This window comes from Heloderma suspectum, chromosome W (assembly GCF_057233095.1).
Source record: "Heloderma suspectum isolate Gila_16-S chromosome W, 16-S_ref, whole genome shotgun sequence".
Taxonomy (NCBI): Eukaryota; Metazoa; Chordata; class Lepidosauria; order Squamata; family Helodermatidae; genus Heloderma; species Heloderma suspectum.
In genome coordinates, this window is record NC_139475.1 from 47,565,915 (window position 1) to 47,589,699 (window position 23,785).

Consider the following 23,785-nt stretch of genomic DNA (forward strand, 5'->3'; position numbering starts at 1 on the left):
AAATGTAAAAAAATGTTTTAAAACCCTGTATGTAAAAATTGTGAAAACAGAAGGAGGTGAGCATCCAAAGTAAATCACAAAGAAGAGAAATAGGTTCTCAGGATGCTTTTTTATTATTATTTGTAGGAAGGCCCAATAGAATCCTACAATAATTATTTTTGCATCCTGACTAGGGATGCTGGAGAACTTCAAGATGGACTAAAATGAGCTCTAAGAATCCAACTTGCGGAAACCTCTGCGGAGCGACCCCCTCAGGCTACGCAGAGTCCATGGGCTTCCAGATGATTTTTTTACTTTCCCGAAATTTATGCATATAAATTCTTGGGAAAATACATAAGTTTCTGCTGAGGAAACGTTGAATGGAATGGGGGAGAATACACTAAGTATTATGTACCAAGGCAAATAAATACTTACATAAATACTTATGTAAATACGTAATTATTTACGTATTTTTCCACGTGACAAAAAAATATATTTTCATCCGTCTCTGGTAGGGATGTACGAAAGTCACTTATCTGTTCGCGGATTATGCTGATGCTAGGGGGGAGGCGCTCCGTCCATCCCCCCGAAATTCTGGCCAGGCGGGGAGGCACTCCGTCCCTCCCCCCCCAAATCCTAGCTGGTCGGCTCCGCTCCTCAGGGATTCTGCGGAACTGCCGGCCGGCTCCGCCAGCGGCTGGACATCCGGCCGCTGGCTAGCAGGGACGCAAATGGCGGTGGCCATAGCCGCCACCGTTTGCATCCCTGCAGTCAGATGTGATAGGCTACGTAAATGTTTACGTAGCCTATCACGGCTAATTAAAAAACAAACAAAACGCGCATACGCAAATGGCGGCGCCCATGGGTGCCACCATTTGCGTTCCTTATTTTGGCACGTCTTAGTCTACGTAAACATTTACGTAGACTACAGCGAAAATAAGGGGAATGCAAATAGCGTAGCATCTACGCTATTTGCGTTCCCCTTATTTTTGCCGTAGTCTATGTAACTGTTCATGTAGACTAAGACGTGCCAAAATAAGGAACGCAAATGGCGGCGCCCATGGGCGCCGCCATTTGCGTACACGCGTTGTTGTTCTTGTTTTTAATCAGCCGTGATAGGCTACGTAAAGATTTATGTAGCCTATCACGGTGTTTTTTAAAATTTAGCCATGATAGGCTATGTAAATCTTTACGTAGCCTATCATGTTTTTTTGTTTTTGTTTTTGTTTTAAACTTGGAAATGGCGGAGGCAGCAGCTGGTCGGAAGACCGGCTGCCGCAGCTGCCGCCACCGGAGCTGCCACCAGAGCCGCCGCCGCCAGGAAGATCCGCCCCAGGTAAGTCCCGTCCCTGGGGGGCGGGGGCAGGGGGCCATTCCGCCACCGATTTCAGGGGGCCGAATGCGCTGGCATTCGGCCTCCCCGAGATCCATGGCGGAACTTTCGTACATCCCTATCTCTGAGCGGACGACGGAACAAAAGGTGCATGACAATCTGCGAAACGCGGACAGCGGAGTTTAAACAGTCCATACATCCCTAACCCTGAGAACCTGTTTTGCTTCTTTGTGATTCATGTAGGGATGTACGTAAGTCACTTACCTTTTCATGGAATTGATTTGCGGTGGGGGGGGAGGCGCTCCATCCCTCCCCCTGGAATCCTCGACAGGGGGGAGGTGCTCCGGTCCTCCCCCCCGGAATCCTGCCCAGTCAGCTCCGCTCCGCAGCGGCTCTGTGGAGCAGCCGGCCAGGGCCGTCCGCAGCTGGACTTCCGGCTGCGAACGGGCTGCTGCGGATGCAAATGGCAGCCGCCATAGCGGCCGCCATTTACGTCCGGCCAGGCTGCCGTGAAAGGCTACGTAAGTATTTATGTAGCCTATCACGGCTGGGCCAAAAAAACCACAACAGCTTACGCATATGGCAGCGGCTACAGCGGCCGCCATTTGCGTTCCCTATTTTTCGCCGTTTTAGTCTACGTAAATATTTACGTAGACTATTACGGCAAAAAAAAGGGGGGAACGCAAATAGCATAGTGGGCGCTATTTGCATTCCTTTTTTTCCCGCTGTAATAGCTTACATAAATATTTACGTAGGATAAAACGGTGGGAAAAAAAGGAACGCAAATAGCGCCCACTACGCTATTTGCGTTCCCCTTTTTTTCACCGTAATAGCCTACATAAATATAGGGTTGGCGGAGAATTTCTCCCCGAAACTTCGGGGGGCCGAGCGCCCACGTGTTCGGCCCCCCAAACAAATTTCGGGGAGAAATTCTCCGCACACCCCCGCCCCCCCGCACCTCCCCCGGGATGGGACTTACCTTTGGCGAATGTCCCTCCTGGCGGTGGATCCGGCCGGCGGTTCATCGGGTCTTCGTCCGGGGCGGGAGCGGCAGCCGGTCTTTCGACCGGCTGCCGCCACTGCCATTCCAATCAAAGAAAAAGGAAAAAAACGCCCCCGTGATAGGCTACGTCACGTAGCCTATCACGGCTAGATTTGCAAAGTCAGCCGTGATAGGCTACGTAAATCGTCACGTAGCCTATCACGGGTGATTTTTTTAAAAAAAGCGCGTACGGATAATGGCGGCCTCCATAGGGAGCTGCCATTCCCGTTCCTTATTTGGTCGCTGTAGTCTACGTAAAGATTTATATTCCAAATAAGGAACGCGAATGGCCGCTCCCTATGGGGGCCGCCATTTGCGTACGCGCTTTTTTTAAAAAAAAAATCTAGCCATGATAGGCTACGTAAATCTTTACGTAGCCTATCACTTTTTTTTTTTTTTTTACTGGAAATGGCGGCGGCAGCAGCCGGTCAGAAGACCGGCCGCCGCCGCTGAGCCGCCGCCGAGCCGCTGCCGAACCACTGCCGAACCGCCGCCGGAGCAGCCGCAGCCAGGAAGATTCGCCCAAGGTAAGTCTCGTCCCGGGGGGGGGGCGGGGGGGACCGTTCCACTGATTTTGGGGGCCGAATGCACTGGCATTTGGCCTCCCCAAGATTCGTGGCGAAATTCTCTGACATCCCTACCCACCAGCCCACAGTAGGGATGCGCGGATGTTGTTAAATCCATTCCATCTGTGTTTTGCAGGCATCTTTTGTTTCATTGTCCACTCATAGACAAAAACAGATTTTTTAAAAAGAGATGTATGAACATTTTGTTTCATTTGCACAAAGACGTGCTTGCGCTAATGCAGCTTTGCACCACTTCAGATTTGCGCAAATCCTCCCCAAAAGTAAAACAATGTTCCGCAAGTCTGTGGAATCTATGCACCTTGAAAAAGCTGGTCTGCTTCAAAATCCATAGATTGGATTCATAGACACTGAAAGAACTGGGCCTGTTTAGCCTGGAGAAGAGAAGACTGAGGGGAGACAGGACAGCGCTCTTCAAGTGCTTGAACGGCTGTCCCAGAGAGGAAGGCCAGGATCTCTTCTTGATCATCCCAGAGTGCAGGACACGGACTCATGGGCTCAAGCTGCAGGAAGCCAGATTCCGGCTGAACATCAGGAGAAACTTCCTGACTGTCAGAGCAATACGACAATGGAACCCACTCCCCAGGGAAGCGTTGGGCTCCCCCGCACTGGAGGCCTTTAAGACGAGGCTGGTCAGCCATCTGTCAGGGATGCTCTGACTTGGATTCCTGCACTGAGCGGGGGGTTGGACTCAATGGCCTTGCAGGCCCCTTCCAACCCTGCTATTCTGCTGTTCTGTGATTCTGTGATTCTATGAAATGGTCTTATAGGCTCGTTCCAACCTTACTGTTCTATGATTTTATGAAATCCAAACTTATTTGAATCCACTGCAGATTCCTCTGACATTTGCAACCCAGAGCAGTGTAGCCCAAAGCGGTGCTCAAGTCTCTCTTCACCTCAGTTGATTTCTCTCAGCCTTTCTCTGCCAGCACAGACCCTACATGGGGTTGTTTGCACCTGAGGCAGGTTTTCCTGAAGTTGAGGCATAGAATCCCACAGACAACTTCTGGACTGACAAGTATCATAGAAAAATTAACCCACTCATGTGTTTCAGAGTACAATCCCTTCAGAGACTTTTATTGGCCAAAGAAAATCACATCTCGACAGTGGTTGGGGAGGAAAGCAATGGTGTGGTACAAAGCTCCTCCCCTTCCATTCTCAAGCAACATATTATATAGTTTTGCATTTTCCATATAAATCATAGACTTGTTGACTTATTGATCAACTGATAACTGATTCACAAGCAAGTGATAATGAGGAATCAGCAGCTACAGAAGGGTCAAGCAACATTTATATAAAATTGTGAATCACCACAAGGCTGTTCTTCATGCCTACCTGTCACAGACTCACAAGTAGCTCACCGCAGTTTGTACTTCCTTCTTCTAAAACCATTATTAACATACAGCATATTTCTTCCACTCTTGCCCCTTTTATTGCAAACTGCTTTTCCAGCAACAAGGCCTAGCAGCCCTTAAAGCCTGAACAAAAGCACTGAACCTTGAACCACTGTCTCTTTATCTCGTGCCTTTTTCCCCAGCATTCCAGTCACAAAGGCCACTCTGTTCATGCTCGGGGGTACTGTAGCCCATGGTGTTGTTGTTGTTTTTTAATCTCCATTCTCTTTGGAGAAGGGAACTCTGCATGCACCCAGAGGCACTCAGAGCCTGACGTGCACAAAACGTTTTGTGATTTGGTAATGAAGGGTGGTATATAAATATTTTAAATAATTCAATCCATCAACAACAAAAGTTGGCAGTCGTAATGTAAGTGGGCTTCCTTGCTTGGGAGACCTCTGTCCATGTGTATGCCAAAGAGTTGGGTGCGGATCTGACCCGTTACTGTTGAGCAGAAAGCCATGCACTTTTGTGACATTGATTGCTACAATCTGCCATAATTCAAAAGGAAGATTCCCTTTCCCCTTCCAAACAAGGCAGAACTCAGTACGAGTGATGGATGTGCAAGCAAAGGGCTGGATGTGCCCGATCTCATCTGATCTCAGAAGCTAAGCAGGGTCAGCCCTGGTTAGTACTTGGATGGGAGGCCGCCTGGGAATCTGGCTTCCTCCCTGAGCAGGGGGTTGGACTTGATGGTCTTGCAGGCGTCTTCCAGCCCTATGATTCTATGAGTCTATGATCTCTAAGCAAAATCATACCAAATTGCCAAATTGATGCACATAGCTTTGGAACGTTCAGAGTGTGGGCTGGGGTGTCTCTTGCTTGCACCCTTCTGCCCTTTCCCCTCTCCATAAACAATCTTTAGTCAAAGTGGAGGAAAAATAATAATGATATTCATGACAGCAGCCCAGGTTCTTGAGTATTCTAGCCAACCCCCTGTTCGGTTTCTATTTAAAATGAGGCCTATTCCATTTAAAACAATGATTGGTGAGCAAAGCCAAAGGAAGGCCAAATGACCAAGGACATTAGATGTGCTTATTTCTCAGCTGGAGACGAAAGCTCCAAGGAGGGAGGAAAGCAGATTGTTTAGCTAAAGGGGGGGGGGATTCAGCCATATCAAGGAGTGAGAAATATCAGCTTCAGTGTAAGATGGAATTCGAAAGACAGAGGAGATTTAATGGAGAAGATGCCCTGTTTTGATGATGAGGTGTACATAGGGTGGTTCAAGAACCACCACCACCACCACCCTCTTATATGTCTCCCTGGATTTGGGTATTCCAAAGTACAGGATCATGTTGCCAAAGTAGAGCCTGGAACCACAGGAATCCTCCGTTGTTCCATTGTTTTAACTGAGCACACACATTTTTCTGCAGCCATCAGATCTCCTGTGTCCTTTTCCCTTGATGCGCTGAGCGGATAAAACACCGCAAAACAAACTATTAGCAATCTTGATACGATTGTGAGTGCGACTGCATTCCAATTCTTGCTGTGTGGCATTTTGCTGAGACCCGTGTGGCGTTGTGTACATGGACTGAATGCTGCAGGGGTGGGGAGAGCAAATTTGATCATGGCACCATAGAGTTGGAAGGGACCTCCTGGTTCATCCAGTCCAATACCCTTGCTCAGTGCAATGATCTGGTAACTACAAACCATCCCTCTGTCCAGCTACTGCATAAATACATCCAGTGAAGGAGAGGGCATGAGAGAAACACGGGAACATAGGAAGCTGCCTTATACTGAATTAGACCATCGGTCCAATCGCCCCAGTGTTGTATTTATTTATTTATTATTTGCATTTCTATACCGCCCAATGCAGAAGCTCTCTGTGTGGTCCACAAACCATAGACACTAACTGGCAGTGGCTCTCGGGTATTTTGGGCAGGATGCTTTCCTAGCCCCCCTGAATACACAAGGAATTGAATCTGGGACTTTCTGCATGAAAAGCAGGGGCTCTACAACCGAGCCGGGGGAGGGGACAAAAAGAGACATGCACAGAGAAAAGGCCATGGCAGAAAGACAGAGTGAGAAAAGAGAGAAAGGGGGGGGGAGAAAGGGGGTGGCAGAAAGAGAGAGGGGGGGAGAGGGAGAGAGAATAGGAGAGAGAGAGAGAGTAGCAGAAAGAGAGAGAGAATAGGGGAAGCAGAGAGAGGAGTGGTGGAGAGAGAGGAGTGGGGGAGAGAGAGAAAAATAGGGAAGCAGAGAGAGAGAGAGAGAGAGAAGGGGAGGCAGAGAGAGAAGGTGGCAGAAAGACAAAGAGAGAGAAGGGGAGTAGCAGAGAGAGAGAGAGAGAAAAAAGGGAGTGGCAGAAAGGGAGAGAGATAAAATAGGGGTGGCAGACAGAGTGAGGAGGGGTGGCAAAATAGAGAGAAGGGAGTGGCAGAAAGAGAGAGAGAGAGCAAGAGAGAAGAGATGGCACCATCCACCTCTGGCTTTGGCCTCATCCACCACCAGCATTCGGCTCCTGACAGAGAAAAGTTTTCTCACCCTGGGGAAGTCAAACCTGGCATAGTGGGCCAATGGAGGAGTGGGGAGGCTCCCTGCCCCAGCAGGAAAGGAACAGACTGCAAGAAATCCATTTATCCCAAGACCAAGGAGGGAGGGCTGGAAAGAACCCCAGCACAGAAACCCTTTGAAGCGGAAATATGAGCTGTTCTGCTTCTGCTCCTTTGAAATATAATGGAAACTCAGAGCAGCATCCCCTTGGATGCGAGGACGAACACAAATGACGTTGTGCTAGCAGAAGGGACCTCTAGTGTGATGTCAGTTGGCATAGCGCTTGAGGTCCCTTACACTAGCACAATGTCATTTGTGTTCACGCTCGAGTCCAATGGGTGGGCACCCTGAGGATTCGTGCTAGGATTAATCTCTCTTGAAAAATTTGCACATTGCCTTTCCGCCAGTTCTGATAGCGCCCAGGGCAAGTCTAGAAAAACTGGACCAAATACGAAATCAATCCAACATTTGTATAAAACCGTTGTCTTTCTGCCTGCTCCTGACGCAGCCAAAACAGTACCACCCAGGCACAAGAGGAAAGTATCAGCAGGTTCGGGGGGGACCCCAAGTTTTGCAGAAATACCCCCCCAAAATCTTTAGAGCCAAGGATCCTGAGATGGAAGCCCCCCTCCCCAAATAAAAACCCCAATGAGGACTGTATGGCCACAGGATGCTGTCTGAGCATTGGAAGAATGGAGAAAGGAATGGCAGACCTTGCAAATGGGTCAGGATTCCAGCAAGGCAACCATTAAAGGAGCTCTCCATGTGGCAACACTTTGTAGCAGTTCCAGCTTGTTCTATTTCTAAAGGCCAGTTCATTCACAGTCTACCATCACTCTGGGAAACCAATCCCAGGGGTGCGGGGGAGATGCAGATGAAGGGGTGCAGCCTGGCAAATGAGGGCTTGCTTCATTGTCTGCAGGTCCTGTTGAGAGGCACTCTTTGGCCCCGATGAAAGGCGGCGTCATGGCAACATTGTCCACTTTCTTGTCCCGAGACAATGTCGCTCCTCTCCCCGGGAGAGAGAGGTGGGTGTGAATCGATGGGAAGGGAAGGGTGGGCAGGAGGGGGAATTAAAACCAAGCTGTCACATCATTGCCTCTCAATATCTCGGCAAGCCGCTGGGAACAATATTATAAGGCCCTGAGAGCAGCTGCCATCGGTCACCTTGGATTGTCACACCGGGAACCAAGTCCACGCTGCAGAAATCCGTTCTCCAGGAAGAAACAAGATATCTCCTGCAAAGAAACATTTGCACAGTGCATGGCTTTCGCTGTGCCTTCTCTCGCCCGTTTGCTTGCAAGTTTCTAAACACGGCCAAGGGTTCTACCCTCAAAGGTGGCCTATGCAATCTACCATTTCAAATAAATGAAATAAACGAGATATTTGAATCAGCGTAGGGTGTGGCAGAGCTCAGCTGTACAGCCAAATAAAAGCCCTTTGCTAAACCTCATCTCCTCTGCCAAACACGTCAAGACTAGGGCTGTGGGAGAATTTTGGTTTTGCTCGCAAAACATGCAAGCGTGCCCCATTTGAAGCTCCGTGTCTGCAGAAAATGTTCACAGACACATGCTCATGCTTGTCTCATTCCCAATTCCCAGTTTGATTTGCGCAAATTTCCTGATTTGCGCCAATTTCATTAGGAGACCAAATCTGCCCCACTTTACCCTACGAAGGAAATTTGTGCAAATTTGGGGTGATTCAGGTGACTGTGGGGAGCTTTGCGTAAATCACCCATTGGCTCGGTGCTTGATTTGCGCATGTTTCCCATTCGTGCAAAGTGAGTGGTGATCGCAAAAGCATGCGTGGATCGGACATGAGGTGATGTTCGGAGAACCTGCCAAGACATCGTTCGGACAATCTGGCAATCCTGAAGATCACTCGTTTGCCCATTTCTAGCTTCCTGGCTTTCGCAAAGGTCTTTTCCCAGGCTAAAAAGTCGAAATGCCTTTCCTGGCACTCTGAGAGGTATAAGCAACAATATGCAGGTATTTTTGCAGCCCCAGAGAGCTTCTCCAAAATGGAACCCAGCCCTCCAGCATGATCAATGGCACTCTAAAACCTCTCCGAGTGAAAACAGTGGGGGTTTTGAAACTTTGGCTGGGTTCTGATTGGGACTGGAATGGGATTGGAAGACGAGGAGATGTGGCAAGTATGGAAACACAGCTTCAAAATAGTGATGTGATTAAGTTTTGTAACAAAGGCATTGTTGAGCTGAACTGGGCACACCCGTTCTCTTCAGTTTTAATTTGTTGCGAAAACGATGCCAGGACCAACAAATGGGTATTCATGGGGGATGTTTTTACTACTCCCCCATTCATCACCCGTTCAGGGTTCACCTTCTCCAGTGGGAGCAGACATACTCCCAGAGGCTGTCTCCTGCTGTCTGCCACTTTGTTTTCCCAGAATGCCTTGGGCGTGGCATCTTTCTGGACCATGGCTCTTACCCCATAGGAATGGGGCTATGGGCACAAGCTTTTTCTTGGCACCTGCAGTTGTGCCCCCCATGAATGCCCAGTGTTGACACAGCATCCAAGCATTCTGGGGAAACAAAATGGCAGACAGCAGGAGACAACCACTGAGAGAGCATCTGATGTCCACTCCCCAAGTCATAGCAAAAACACACAGCATTTTTGCATGTGTGCAAATTTGCAATAGCCATTTTATTTCTCAAAAATGGTGACCACAAAGCTCGATGAGGCTGCCAGGGTGAGTGCAGGACATTTGCTGAGCGAGGGAAGGGGGGAGCAGGGGCAGGGGCTCAGGGGTGTGGGCAGGGGCAGTTCCACCGGATTGCCAGACTGAATTGGGCACCTGCAACATCCCTACGATAGATGCGCGTGGGAGAAGGACTAGTTCTACATTTTGAATGGATCCAGGGAAAGAGAATTGCGCCTGTGAAAAATGCAACACTTGTATGATCTTTGGGAGAACTTGCTGCTGTTGAAATACCCTTCTCCTTCTCCTCTGCCTACCATTTAACTTGCGTATTTGTAGCTAAAAAGAAATTTCCAAAAGGCTATGTATCCCCAGGACACATACTGTAGGAGAAAAACCCCTTTAAAAATTTGCCCTCCTTCTGGGAAATTGGGGGGGGGGGGAATGTACAGAAAATGCATAAAATGGGGAAAATAAAAGCAGATTAAAAACATGCAGTGTGAAGAAATCCTAAACCAATTGGATCTCTCCACATCTGGAGGATGCATGTAAAGTAAGAGGAACAGTTGTTCTGACCAACAAAGCTTGGGGGCGGGGGGATTGTTCTTCTGTTTTCAAGCCACAGCCAAATCTTTTTATTATTCTTTTTTCCTCCCTAAAAACAATTCTTGAGTAGGATAGTGGACCAGATGGGAGAAAGGGGTGAATTACGGAAGGGAGGGGCATGCTTAGATCTACAGGCCCCTGGGTAAAAATCAGAATTAATCAGTGTTTAGATGCGGCCTTAACATTCATCTTAGATGACATTTGCACAGATAGGAAGCATCGGCCTTTTCTTAAAACAGCATATCCCCTGGCCTGCCGAGAATCAGACTGCCAAACCTGATCCAATTTGGAGCAGGCTAAAAATCCACCTTGTCAAACGTCGTCCCTTCTTTCCCCTTCCCCCTCCCCAAACTTTGTTTTTGCCCCCTTTTCTCAGCCGAACTTCCCATTCTAATCCAGACGATTTCATGCCCCCAATTGTTCCCACTCAGCCCTGTTTTTAATTACAAACTTTTCCTCTCTCTCTCAAACAAACTGAGCCTTTGGACTCTCTCGTGACGCACATCTCACGCCCGCCTGGATGGACAGAGTCTTTCAAAGCATATCATTCGGCTTAGCAGGTTTTTATTGCTGGAAATCCAAACATGTCTGAAGATGTCCGGGACTGAGAAAGCATCCCATGTGGGAGTCAGACAACTTCTGATATCTGTTTCGGGGACTGATCAAAGACAGGGTTTGAAAAAAGGAGACACCAGCGTCCAGCTAAAGGAACTGGGCGGGAGCATCTGTATACCTTTAAGTTTCTTAGGACATCTGTGGTTGTGGGTATATTGAAGGTATATAGCTGCTGAAAGGCTATCCAGCTGTGATTCTTAAGCATGGTTGGATTGAGATTCTGTTTCTGTCGTGTTCTGCTGCTGTGTGTACTCCAAACAGCATTGAAAAAGTATTTTCACACTATCATGTGTACAGCTGAGTCAAGATTTCCTTTGCGGGGGGAGCATTTTATCAATGCATGCCTGGATGTTGGTTACGTATAACAGGGGTGGACAGAAAGTCGTTTGGAACCTGCTGGTAGATCTCTGGGTGATTTGGAGTAGGTGAGCAAAACTTTCTGGCTCCCAATTCCTTAAACATGGCAGCCACAACAGGATTCTTCCCCATCTGAATTGGTCTGCTGAAATGAAGAGAGCTTGGGGTAACCTGAAATAGGAATGGGGGAGAAATTTGTCCACATTTCTGTGAATTGAACAAATTCTACACTTCCAAATCTGTGTGCAAACAAAAAAAAGTTATCCTTGGAAAGTCACACTCCTCTGAATTTTGCAATGGAGTTCCCCAATTTTTTTTTTTAAAAATGCACATATTGGGGAAAATAGCGTTCCAAAAAATGCATTGTCTTCGGGAATTGGCTTGTGAAAAACATGTAGGCATTTTTAAGGCAAAAATACATGCAAAAGTGCATGTATTGGGAGACATGGGTACAAAAATGCTCATCACTGTCTGTGTGAACATTCTGTTAAAAAATCCTCAAAGTTTGGAGTGAACCAAACTGAAGACTGGCACAATGAGAAACTGAGAGAAACAGAAATGGACAGTTTCATCCCTGTCTAAGGGTGCAACCCTATGCATGTTTAGACACAAAAAAGTCCTACAATGCCTATCATTCCCAGCAGTAGAACTTTCTTTCTATCTAAATATGCATAGGATTTCACCCTAAACTCAACTTTCTTCCAAAGGGGCATCCAATCTATTAAGAGCTCTTGTGTGCTTTGTTTCGCTTTAAGAAAATAAATAAATGCAGGTCTGTTACTGAAATCAAATTCCCAGGCTCAAAATGTGCACAGCAGGCTGTAAAAAATCTGGAAATTTAAAAAGAAAAAAGAAAAAGCAAGGGAGGTTACTTAATAGATCAGTTCCGGTTTTGGGGGAAAAAAAGATGGGGTAATTTGGACCTCCAAAATCGAGAGAAGAATTCTCAGGAGGAGATTTTAATCTGCCTTCCATTCCCGGATGCTTACCAAATGTGCAACATACAAACCTAATATGGAAAGGATGTGTTTTTCTTTAATGCGACTCTCCGTTTCTCTCCTCCCCCACCCCCCCATTTGTGTTTTTTCCAGCGGCGACCCCACTGAACCTGGTTGACAAACCTTGCTTAAAGCTGAAGGTTTACGTTCGACCGACAAGTAAGTAACGTGTACAGACAGAGGGACACACAGAAAGCTAGGGATGTTTCAGGAATTCCAATGCTTGACATTTCCTGGACAAAATGTATGGATCAAAACTTAAGTTATCTCCTGGCTTTTGCACTTTTGTTTTTTAAAAGCACACACATGTAGAGGTTAGCGTGGAAACAGGAGTGGAATGGACTGGGATTGAAACACTCATGTGTAAGGATGTACGGAGTTTGTAAAATCCATTCCATCTGCATTTTGCAGGTTGCCAGGTGCCTTTCATTCTGTCATCCGCTTATTGACGGAGTTGGATTTTTCCCCATTTCCCAAATTTACACAAATTCACATTTGTGCAAATTTGTACTTGGAAATCCCCCCAAATGCGCATTTTCATGTTTTAGCCTATGGGGGAAATGTGCATTTTCAGCTGTTTTTCTAATTTTACGTATTTTTCTATGACTAAATGTGCATAACATTCTGGAAAGTAAAAAAAAAAAAAACAGTCCGGAGGTTGGATAGACACAAGCGAAAATGACGACAGACCAGAAATAGACTAAGGGAGAAATCCTATGCATGTTTAGACAGATAAAGGTCCTACAACTAGGGATGTACAAATCCCCTACCTGCCAGTCCAGTGGGGGGGGGCCCGCGGGGGGGGAGGCGATCTGTTCCTCCCCCCAGAATCCTCTTCAGCCAGCTCTGCTCTGCAGTGATTCTGTGGAGCTGCTGGTCAGCTCCGAAGTGCCAGCAATATGGCCGCCATGCCGTATTCCTGGCTGAAGGGGACTACTACCTGCAGATGCAAATGGCATCCAGGATGCCATTTGCGGCCATAAAGGCCTTAGTTTAAGGTAAATGCAGCCGTAAATGTCTGGGTTTAAAAAAAAAAACACAAAAAAACGACGTGATAGGCTACGTAAATCTTTACGTAGCCTATCATGGCTTGGTGGGTTTAAAAAAAAAAAAAACGCGTACGCAAATGGCGGTGGCTACAGCCGCCGCCATTTGCATTCCTTATTTTTGGCCGTCTTAGTCTACATAAATATTTACGTAGACTATGACGGCGAAAATCAAGAGGAATGCAAATAGCGTAGCGGGCACCATTTGCATCCCCTTTTGATTCACCGTTTTAGCCTACGTAAAGATTTACGTAGGCTAAAACGGTGAATCAAAAAGGGATGCAAATAGCGCCCGCTACGCTATTTGCATTCCCCTTTATTTTGGCCGTCATAGTCTACGTAAATATTCACATAGACTAAGATGGCCAAAAATAAGGAATGCAGGTGTATGCAGGTTTTGGGGGGGGTTTTCCCCAGAGCCCCCCATGGCTGGAAATCCGGCTGCGGACGGCTCTGGCCTGGCTGGGCCTGGCCAGCTGCTCCGTGGAGCTGCCGCGGAGCACAGCCGGCCATTCGAGGTTTCCGGGGGAGAGGAACGGATCGCCTCCCCCCCCCGTCGAGGATTCCGGGGGAACGCCTCCCCTCCCACCATCAACATAATCCGCGAAAGGCAAGTCACTTTCGTACATCCCTAATCCCTACCTACAACTCCCAGCATGCCCCAGCCAGCCATGGGAATTGAAGGACTTTTTTTCTATCTAAACATGCATAGGATTTCATCCTTAAGGGTGCATGTCTATACCACCCATTTACTTGGGAGTAAACCCCATAGGGGAGAATTTCATTCAGTTTGATTTTTAATGAAGGACTTAGCAAAACTTGTACATTTCTCCATAAATGGGACAGAAAGTTTTTTTAAAAATGGAAGGTGGGAGAAAGGGAAACAGACCAATTCTTCTGTCCAGGCAGGAGGCTTGGAGAGCTTTGTTTAGTGGTAGGTGACATGGTGTTTCAGATTACATCTCCCATCAGACAGCATGTCCACTGGGCAGGGATTATGGAAGCTGTAGCCCCAAACATCTGGAGGGTACCAGGCAGAGGAGGCTGGTGACTCCAAAGTCCATGGGGGTGTGAATCCACTCTGGGTTTCAGTCAGAACCAGTCAGAATGCTACAGAAGCTGTCCAAGGCGCTGAGCCCAATTTGCAGAAAAGGTTTGGCACCTTGGATCACTCCTTTAGAGTTCTGACTGGTTCTGACTGAAATCCAGAGTGGATTCACCACCCCACAGACATCAGAGCCACCATCTTCCATCCGTTCTAGGGATGGCGGAGAATTCCGCCACGGATTTCAGCGAAATCCCCCGAAACCCGTGGCGGAATGGCCTCCCACCCCCTGCCACCCCACGGAATCCCCCCACAACTAAGCTTACCTAGGGCAGAGGTGGTGGCAGAGGCAGCGGCGGAGGCGGCTGGTCTCTTGGCCGGCTGCTGCGGCCGCAAATGGCGGCTGTCGTAGCAGCCGTCATTAGCGTCCTGCCAGGCTGCCGTGATAGGCTACGTAAGTATTTACATAGCCTATCATGGTTAAGGCAGCCATGCAAATGGCGTAGTGGCCGCCATTTGCGTGGCTGCCTTTACCATGATAGGCTACGTAAATACTTACATAGCCTATCACGGAAAGAGCAGCGGCGCAAATGGCGTAGCAGTCGCCATTTGCACCACTGCTCTTTGCCGTAATAGGCTACGTAAATACTTACGTAGCCTATCACGGCAGCCTGGCAGGACGCAAATGGCAGCCACTATGACGGCCACCATTTGCGGCTGCAGCAGCCCGGCTACAGCCAGAACTCCGGTTGCGGACGGCCCTGGCTGGCAGCTCTGCAGAGCCACCGCAGAGCGGAGCCGGCCAGGGAGGATTCCGGGGGGAAGGATGGAGCGCCTCCCTCCCACCGTGAATCCCCCACTGCGGAGCCAGGTAAGGGATTTGTACATCCCTACCCGGTTCCCTAACCCTGGCTTCATTCTGAAAAGTCTTGCTTTGAAGCCCTCTTGTGTTCAGCCAAGTTTGTGCTGCTGATTTAGGGTTGCCAGATTCTTTTTTCTGACTGCCTCTTCATTTTTGAGAGCCACTTGGCACAGGCAGGGATGACACGGTCCCCCCCCCCCCCATGCTGGGAATAGCTGTACCTATCAAATTTGGCTGATGTACACGGGAGAGAATAGTATAATAGTATAGTAGGGTTGGAAGGGGCCTATAAGACCATCAAGTCCAACCCCCTGCTCAGTGCAGGAATCCAAGTCAGAGCATCCCTGACAGGTGGCTGTCCAGCCTCATCTTGAAGGCCTCCAGTTGGGGGAGCCCACCACCTCCCCAGGTTATGGGTTCCATTGTTGTATTGCTCTAACAGCCAGGACGTTTCTCCTGAGGTTCAGTCGGAATCTGGCTTCCTGTCACTGGAGCCCAGTATTCTGTGTCCTGCACTCTGGGATGATGGAGAAGAGATCCTGGCCTTCCTCTCTGGGACCCCCTTTCAAGTGCTTGAAGAGCACCATCCTATCTCCCCTCAGTCTTCTCTTCTCAAGGCTAAACATGCCCAGTTCTTTCAGCCTCTCCTCACAGGGCTTTGTTTCCAGTCCCCTGACCATCTTCTCTGCCCTCCTCCGAACCCTCTCCAGCTTGTCTGCATCCTTCTTAAAGTGAGGTGCCCAGTACTCCAGATGAGGCCTAACCAGTGCTGAGTAGAGGGGAACTAGGACTTCCCGGGATTTGGAAGCTATGCTTCTATTAATGCAGCCCAAAGTAGCATTTGCATATTTTTGCAACCACATTACATTGCTGGCTCATATTCAGCTTGTGATCTACAACAATTCCAAGATCCTTCTCGTTTGCAGTATTGTTGAGCCAAGTATCCCCCATCTGCGCATTTGGTTTCTTTTTCCTAGGTGGAGAACTTGGCATTGATCCCTATTAAATTTCATGCTGTTGTTTTCTGCCCAGCATTTTATCTGGCTCACATGTGTGTTTTTCAGAACTTACCAACATTTGCAAATTTTGTCTTCAGAAATATCTTTAGATTAGAAACAAAAGCAAAACCTGAAGGGGGGAGAAAGCAAAATGGAGAGATCCGCTCATCCCTACTTCTGAGGAGACATGTAGAGAACAGTGCTGTCAGGCTGCAATCCTAGACCCACCTACTTGGGAGTAAGCACCATGGAACTCCATGGGACGTACTTCTGAGTAGACATGGATAGGATTGTGCACTGATTTGGCCATTGCTACCCCCAGCTTCGCCTTCATCAAGATGGTCCTGTTCATTTCTTTTAACATTTATTACCCTACTGTTGAGACCAAAGAAATATAACATAACAACATTAAAAACAGAACAAGTAGGCTTACCAGGGAGAAAAGGCCAAAATCTCTCTCTCTCTCTCTCTCTTCCCCATTTCTCTCTACCCAGCGGGCTGCTGGGGCAGAGAGAAATTGTTCTTCCCAGAGGTCTGATGGCTTGCAGGCAGCTTTTGAAAAGAGGCCAACAGCCAAAGGTTGCCAGCCCTGTTCTCAAATGTCAAAAGGTACATTAAAAAAGAAGATTTCTACCTGGCACCCAAAAGAAATCAAACTGGCTGCCAAGCAAACCTTGCTGGGGAGAACATTTCAGAACCAGGGTGCCCCAACCAACGGACCATCTGGACGTCATGGTAGAGCCCCAGCTTTGCATGCAGAAGCACCGAAGTTTGATCCCTGGCAGCATCTCCAGGGAGGGTCAGGAAAGAATCTTGCCTGAAACCCTGGAGAGATGCTTCTGTCAACACAACTGACTTAGTATAAGACATTTTCTCCTGTTCCTGGGTAAATCAGCCCTTTATTCAGAATCATGAGGACTGGAATCTTGCTTTCTTCTCAAGGAAAGGACCATAGCTCAGACTGACTTAGTATAAGACATTTTCTCCTGTTCCTGGATAAATCAGCCCTTTATTCAGAATCATGAGGACTGGACTGGAATCTTGCTTTCTTTTCAAAGAAAGGACCATAGCTCAGTGATAGAGCCCCTGCTTTGCATGCAGAAGGACCCAAGTTCAATCCCTGGCAGCATTTCTAGGGAGGGTCAGGAAAGAATCCTGCCTGAAACTCTGGAGAACTGCTGCCACTCAGTGTCAACAATACTGAGTTTGATGGACCAAGGGTCTGACTCATAATAAGGCAGCTCCCTGTGTTCTGATTTAAATTGGCACTTTATTCAGAACAATGAGGACTAGAATCTTAACTCAGCTTCTGATGTTCCTAGCCAGACAGGTTCTCTGTCCCTTTCACTGCCAAGATGACTCTCTTGTTCGCTCAAGTCATCTAGAGGTCTCAGAAACTCCTGTGGTACCTTGTCGTCTGGGTGGTACACATGGATCTCAGTGCTGGCAGACTTTAGAAGTACCTGAACAGTGGGTGGAGCCAGTGATGAGGCAGTGGGCGGAGCCAGTGGTAGGTATTGACTGATCAGGGAGTGGAGCCGGGTGGAGTTTTGCTGAGTCATGGGTTGCCCTGCAGAACTTGGTATACCAGTGGCCAGTGGAAATTAATTTCCCCTGGAAATTAATTTGGAAATTAATTGGACATTAATTTCTGGTTTGTTCCACAAAATGCCTGATGTTTGTTTTTTTTTTGTTACCCAAAGTAACAAAAGCACCAAAGGGGGTTATAGAATATCAGACAAATGGCCTGCACTTCCAGTTTGCTTCCTCTCCCACTTTCTCTCCACTATCACCTCAAGATTTCATACATCCTGGAAGCTCACAGATCCTTCTCTGGCTGAATCTATCTATCTATCTATCTATCTATCTATCTATCTATCTATCTATCTTTTCTTTTTCTTTTCATTTACAAATGTATATACTTCTGCATACCTAGGAAGTCCCCCAAATCTGTAGAAACCTCTCCCTTATTTGGGGGTTAGCCTGTTTTGCTTTCAAATTGATGGGCACTCAACCACCCAAGTTTGCTGTTAGAGGGAATATGAAGATCTACCAGGAATCTTTTGCATGTTGTGTGTTTTTTCCATGTTCATAATAATAATTAAAAATATTTTCAAGGGGAAGGGGAATAATCACCCTTCCTTTTACATTATGTCCTTAAGATCAAATAAGTTAAAGGCATGTTAGACACACATGCCACTGACCTTTTCAGTTAACTTTAACCTTTTGTTTCCTTAGAAATGGCTGAAATGCCACCCGTAGCTTGTGGGGGCAAAAGAAATCTAGATTGATGCCTTGTACATAAGCCCACCGCCACTGCCTCACCATGCTGGCGCAGAGCGGGCGGAGGGCCCTTCTGAGGGGTGGGGCAGCAGCTCAACTGCCTCGGCGCAGCCCGTCCCCAGCTGGCCGGCCGGCACCTGCCGCATGTTTGCCACCGGGTTGCCCGGCAACACGCTGGCTGCTGACGGCACAGGCCGCACCGGCGCTGAGCGAGGCCAGGCCCCACAGGGGCTCCAGGCTCATGGGGTGGTGCGCGGGGCTGCCTCCTCCCCCCGGAGCGGAGAGGAGCGGAGCAGAGGCCCTGGCCCCGCTCGTGCACTGGCCGGCCTGGCCCGTGCTGCCCGCGGCGGCAGCGCTCATGGCACACACGCGGAACCTCCACACCCCTCCCTCACGGGCCCCTCGAGAGAGGCCCCAGGGATCCCTCGCGCGCGGAGCAGGCACCACCCAGCCCAGTGCGGGCCACCCAGCTCCCCGAGGGGCCAGGAGGCCGCCTGCCCGGGATCCCTGTTCTGCTGGGGCGGGCGCACAGGCCAGGGGCCGGAAGCCCTGCTGGGCGGGCCCCCCAAGCTTCGGGGAGGGGAGCCTGCCTGAGCCGAAGGGAACGACCCCACCCCGCGGCCGCTGCCCGGCCTCCTCCCCCGAGACTCGGGGCAGCCCGCGGAACGAAGCCGGCCACAGCCGGCTTCGGAGAGGAGCATTTGGCGCGGCTGCGGGCTTCAGGACGAGGCCGCGTGGCGGGCCGAGCATGGGGACACCGTGGCAGAGGGGAGGTTTGGGGACACGCAGGGCAGGCGGCAGGGCTGCGGGCTGGCATTCTCTGGCCGCGGGGCTGGGGAGCGGCCTGGGGCACGCAGGCTGGTTGAAGGCAGCGCCCTGCGGGAGGCAGTGGCGTTGCCACATCTCTTCCCCTTCCGTGGAGGACGAAGGAAAGGAGGCCTCGCGCAGCCTGGACCCGAGCACTGGCGCACGCCCCGCCCCACCCCGGGCTTTCCATGGTGGAAAATGCCACGCGAAGAGGGTTCGCGCCTTCATCGCGTTGCTACTCTGAGAGAGGGGAGCGTTTCAAAGCGGCAAGAGAGCTGTGGGGATTGGAGGGGGTTCTGGGTTCCCTGCAACGGGCCCAGCCAACCTGTCTCGTGCACAGTAGGCTTCTATTTCAAATTTCAGGCCTTTTCCCCAGAGTTCAACTTCGAAAAGGAATGTTTGACCTGAACACAATAGTATCTTCATTCATTCATTTATTATTTATAATGGAACATATCACTGCATTTTCTTCTCCAGATGGAGACATTCAAGGCAGCCAACAAGGGCATGCAATACAAAATGATCCAGTCATTGAAAATGCAATAACATTTACATGTGTCTCTACCTTTAGAGCCCCTTCATGGATCACTGCCTTGTTGTGGCAAAGGGGCTTGCGTGACTCAGTGAAGCCATAAGCTATGCCGTGCAGGGCCACCCAAGATGGACAGGTCATGGCGAAGAGTTCTGACAAAATGCGGTCCACTGGAGAAGGAAATGGCAACCCACTCCAGGATTCCTGCCAAGAAAACCCCATGGAACGTATCACAAGGCTAAAAGAGATGACGCCGGAAGATGAGCCCCTCAGGTCGGAAGGTGTCCAGTATACTACTGGGGAAGAGCAGAGGGTATTTCCAAGTAGCTCCCGAAAGAGCGAAGCGGCTGGGCCAAGCCAAAAGGACACTCAGCTGTGGATGTGTCTGGTCTGGTGGTGAAAAGAAAATCCGATGCTGTAAAGAACAATATTGTTGAGGAACCTGGAATGTCAGATCAATGAATCAAGGTAAGCTGGAGGTGGTCAAACATGAGATGGCAAGACTGAACATTGACATCTTGGGAATCAGCGAACGAAAATGGACAGGCATGGGTGAATTTAATTCAGGTGACCATCATATCTACTACTGTGGGCAAGAATCTCGTAGAAGAAATGGAGTAGCACTCGTAGTCAACAAAAGGGTGGGAAAAGCAGTACTGGGGTACAATCTCAAAAACGACGGAATGATCACAGTACGAATCCAAGGCAAACCATTCAACATCACAGTAATTCAAGTCTATGCCCCAACTACTGATGCCGAAGAAGCTGAGGTTGATCGGTTCTATGAAGATCTACAACTAAGGATGTACGAAAATCACTTACCTTTTGGGGATTATGCTGATGGTGCGGGGGGAGGCATTCCGTCCCTCCCCCCGGAATCCTCGCCGGGGGGGGGAGGCGCTCCGTTCCTCCCCCCCGCCCCAGAATCCTGGCCGGCCGGCTGTGCTCTGCAGCGATTCTGCGGAGCCGCCAGCCAGCTCCGCCAGCAGCCGGACATCTGGCCGCTGGCTAGCAGGGACGCAAATGGCGGCAGCCGTAGCCGCCGCCGTTTGCATCCCTGCAGTCAGCTGTGATAGGCTACGTAAATCTTTACGTATCCTATCACGGCTGAGTAAAAAAAAAAACAATGCGCGTACGCATGTTTGGTTTTTTTTAAGTCAGCCGTAATAGGCTATGTAAAGATTTACGTAGCCTATCACGGTGTTTTTTTTTAAATCTGACAGTATTCCAGCTGAGCTATTTAAAATCCTAAAAGATGATGCTGTTAAAGTGCTGCACTCAATATGCCAACAAATTTGGAACACTCAGCAGTGGCCACAAGACTGGAAAAGGTCAGTTTACATTCCAATTCCAAAGAAGGGCAATACCAAAGAGTGTTCAAACTACCGTACAATTGCACTCATTTCACATGCCAGCAAGGTTATGCTCAAAATCCTACAAGCTAGGCTTCAGCAGTATGTGAACTGAGAACTACCGGAAGTACAAGCTGGGTTTCGAAGAAGCAGAGGAACTAGAGATCAAATCGCCAACTTTTGCTGGATCATGGAGAAAGCAAGAGAATTCCAGAAAAACATCTATTTCTGCTTCATTGAGTACCAGACCACCTTACCTGTCTCCTGAGAAACCTGTACGAGGGTCAAGAAGCAACAGTAAGAACCGGACATGGAACAACCGATTGGTTCAAAATTGGGAAAGGAGTACAACAAGGCTGCATTTTGTCACCCTGCTTATTTAACTTATATGCAGAGTACATCATGAGAAACGCCGGGTTGAATGAATCACAGGTCGGAATTAGGATTGCCGGGAGAATGATCAACAACCTCAGATACGCAGACGGTACCACCCTAATGGCAGAAAGTGAAGAGGATCTCAAGAGCCTCTTGTTGAGGGTGAAAGTGCAGAGTGCAAAAGCTGGTTTGAAACTCAACGTTAACAAAACTAAGATCATGGCATCTGGCCCCCTCACTTCCTGGCATATAGAAGGGGAAGAAATGGAAGCAGTGACAGATTTTATTTTCTTGGGCTCCAAGATCACCGCAGACCGTGACTGTAGCCATGAAATTAAAAGACGCTTGCTCCTTGGGAGGAAAGCTATGGCCAACCTAGACAGCATAGCAAGAAGCAGAGACATCACCTTGCCAACGAAGGTCCGTATAATCAAAGCTATGGTTTTCCCAGGAGCAATGTATGGCTGTGAGAGCTGGACTATAAGGAAGGCTGAGCGCCGAAGAATCGATGCTTTCGAACTGTGGTGCTGGAGAAGACTCTTATGAGTCCCCTGGATTGCAAGGAGGTCAGATCAGTCAATCCTAAAGGAAATCAACCTCGACTGCTCATTGGAAGGACAGAGACTGAAGCTGAAGCTGAAATATTTTGGCCACCTAATGCGAAGAGAAAACTCCCTGGAAAAGACCCTGATGCTGGGAAAGACTGAAGGCAAAAGGAGAAGGGGGCAGCAGAGGATGAGATGGCTGGATAGCATCACCAATGCAATGAATATGGACTTGAGCACGCTCCAGGAGAGAGTGGAGGACAGGAAGGCCTGGCGTGCTATGGTCCATGGGGTCGCGAAGAGTCAGACACAACTGAACAACTGAACAGCATTCCGACCTTTTTTCTTATTTTAGGTCTCAGGGGGCTGTAACCTAGACAGCATAGTAAAAAGCAGAGACATCACCTTGCTGATAAAGCTCCGTATAATCAAAGCTATGGTTTTCCCAGTAGTAACGTATGGCTGTGAGAGCTGGACTATAAGGAAGGCTGAGCGCTGAAGAAGTGATGCTTTCGAACCGTGGTGCTGGAGAAGACTCTTACGGGTCCCCTGGACTGCAAGGAGGTCAAATCAGTCCATCCTAAAGGAAATCAACCCTGACTGCTCACTGGAAGGACAGATACTGAAGCTGAAGCTCAAACATTTTGGCCACCTAATGCAAAGAGAAAAGTCATTGGAAAAGACCCTGATGCTGGGAAAGACTGAAGGCAAAAGGAGAAGGGGGCGGCAGAGGATGAGATGGCTGGATAGCATCACCGATGCAATGAATATGGACTTGAGCACGCTCCAGGAGAGAGTGGAGGACAGGAAGGCCTGGCGTGCTATGGTCCATGGGGTCACGAAGAGTCAGACACAACTGAACAACTGAACAGCATTCCGACCTTTTTTCTTATTTTAGGTCTCAGGGGGCTGTAACAGAAATGATAATAAAACTTAGGAACAGGACAACACATAGTTAAAACATTACTACAATGCAAATTGCCACAAATTGTTTCGGCCTTTCCCCCCCTTATTTTAGGCCTTCTTCAGGGGGGAAAGGCCCTGAGGTTAAGTAGCTAAGCATTAGAAGACAGTTCAACGTTTTAGAAAGGGACAGGGAGAGGGAAATGGTGCAAACACTGAGAAATCATGAAATGATTGGTGGTTGAGGGACAGGGAGTGGGGGTGGGGAAGGGGAGGGGTTTATGGCCATCTGTGAAACCCCAGAGTCCCAAAATGGGACCTGCTTTGGGCTGGACATGGCCTCAGGTGGATCTGAGGTTCAACACCCCTGTTTTCAAAGAACATTTGCTTAGACTCTTGACAAATTTTGAGAAATGTTCCAACTCTCATGCTCTCTCCCCCTGCTCTTTTTCCTCAAACCAGATGATTCTCTCTACGAATCTCCTGAACCAATATTCACCAGCAACAATTCCTGCTGTAGCTTCACAGTCCCCGATGCCTTCTTCGTGGTGGCTCCTGTATTTTGGACTATTCTGACCTCCTAGCCCGAGCGTGAAGGCAGAAGACAAGTCTGAGTGTCTTTCAACAGCCGCTGCGAAAATATGGGGTGGGGAAAATGATTGCGAGAGAAGAGAAGAGAAGAGAAGAGAAGAGAAGAGAAGAGAAGAGAAGAGAAGAGAAGAGAAGAGAAGAGAAGAGGAGCAACACAGAGCAAAGAGGAGACTGTTCCTTGCTGGATCAGCAAAAACAAAAATCTCTATCCAGCTTTTTTTGGGGGGGTTAAAATGATCTTTGAACTGCAGACCCAGCCGCAAACCAGCATAAAGGTAAGGGGGACACAGACAGATGGACAAAGGTGGATTCCTTATCCCAGCTCCTATTTTGCTTGAGAAATCAAAATTGCCCTGTTACAACTGGACCCTTCCCCTGCCCCCAAAA

The 23,785-nt window shown here is 48.7% G+C and overlaps 1 protein-coding gene across 1 annotated transcript in view; it reads left to right on the forward strand.

Annotated features, from left to right (window-relative positions):
- The window catches only part of LOC146333987 (ephrin-A2), a 239,390-nt gene extending 215,999 nt beyond the window's left edge, over positions 1–23,391 (forward strand). Inside the window, exons 3-4 of the mRNA XM_084825402.1 lie at positions 12,153–12,218; positions 23,270–23,391. Coding sequence (XP_084681528.1) covers positions 12,153–12,218; positions 23,270–23,391 — 188 coding nt within the window. The remainder of the gene's footprint in view (positions 1–12,152; positions 12,219–23,269) is intronic.
- The last annotated feature ends 394 nt before the right edge of the window (positions 23,392–23,785 follow it).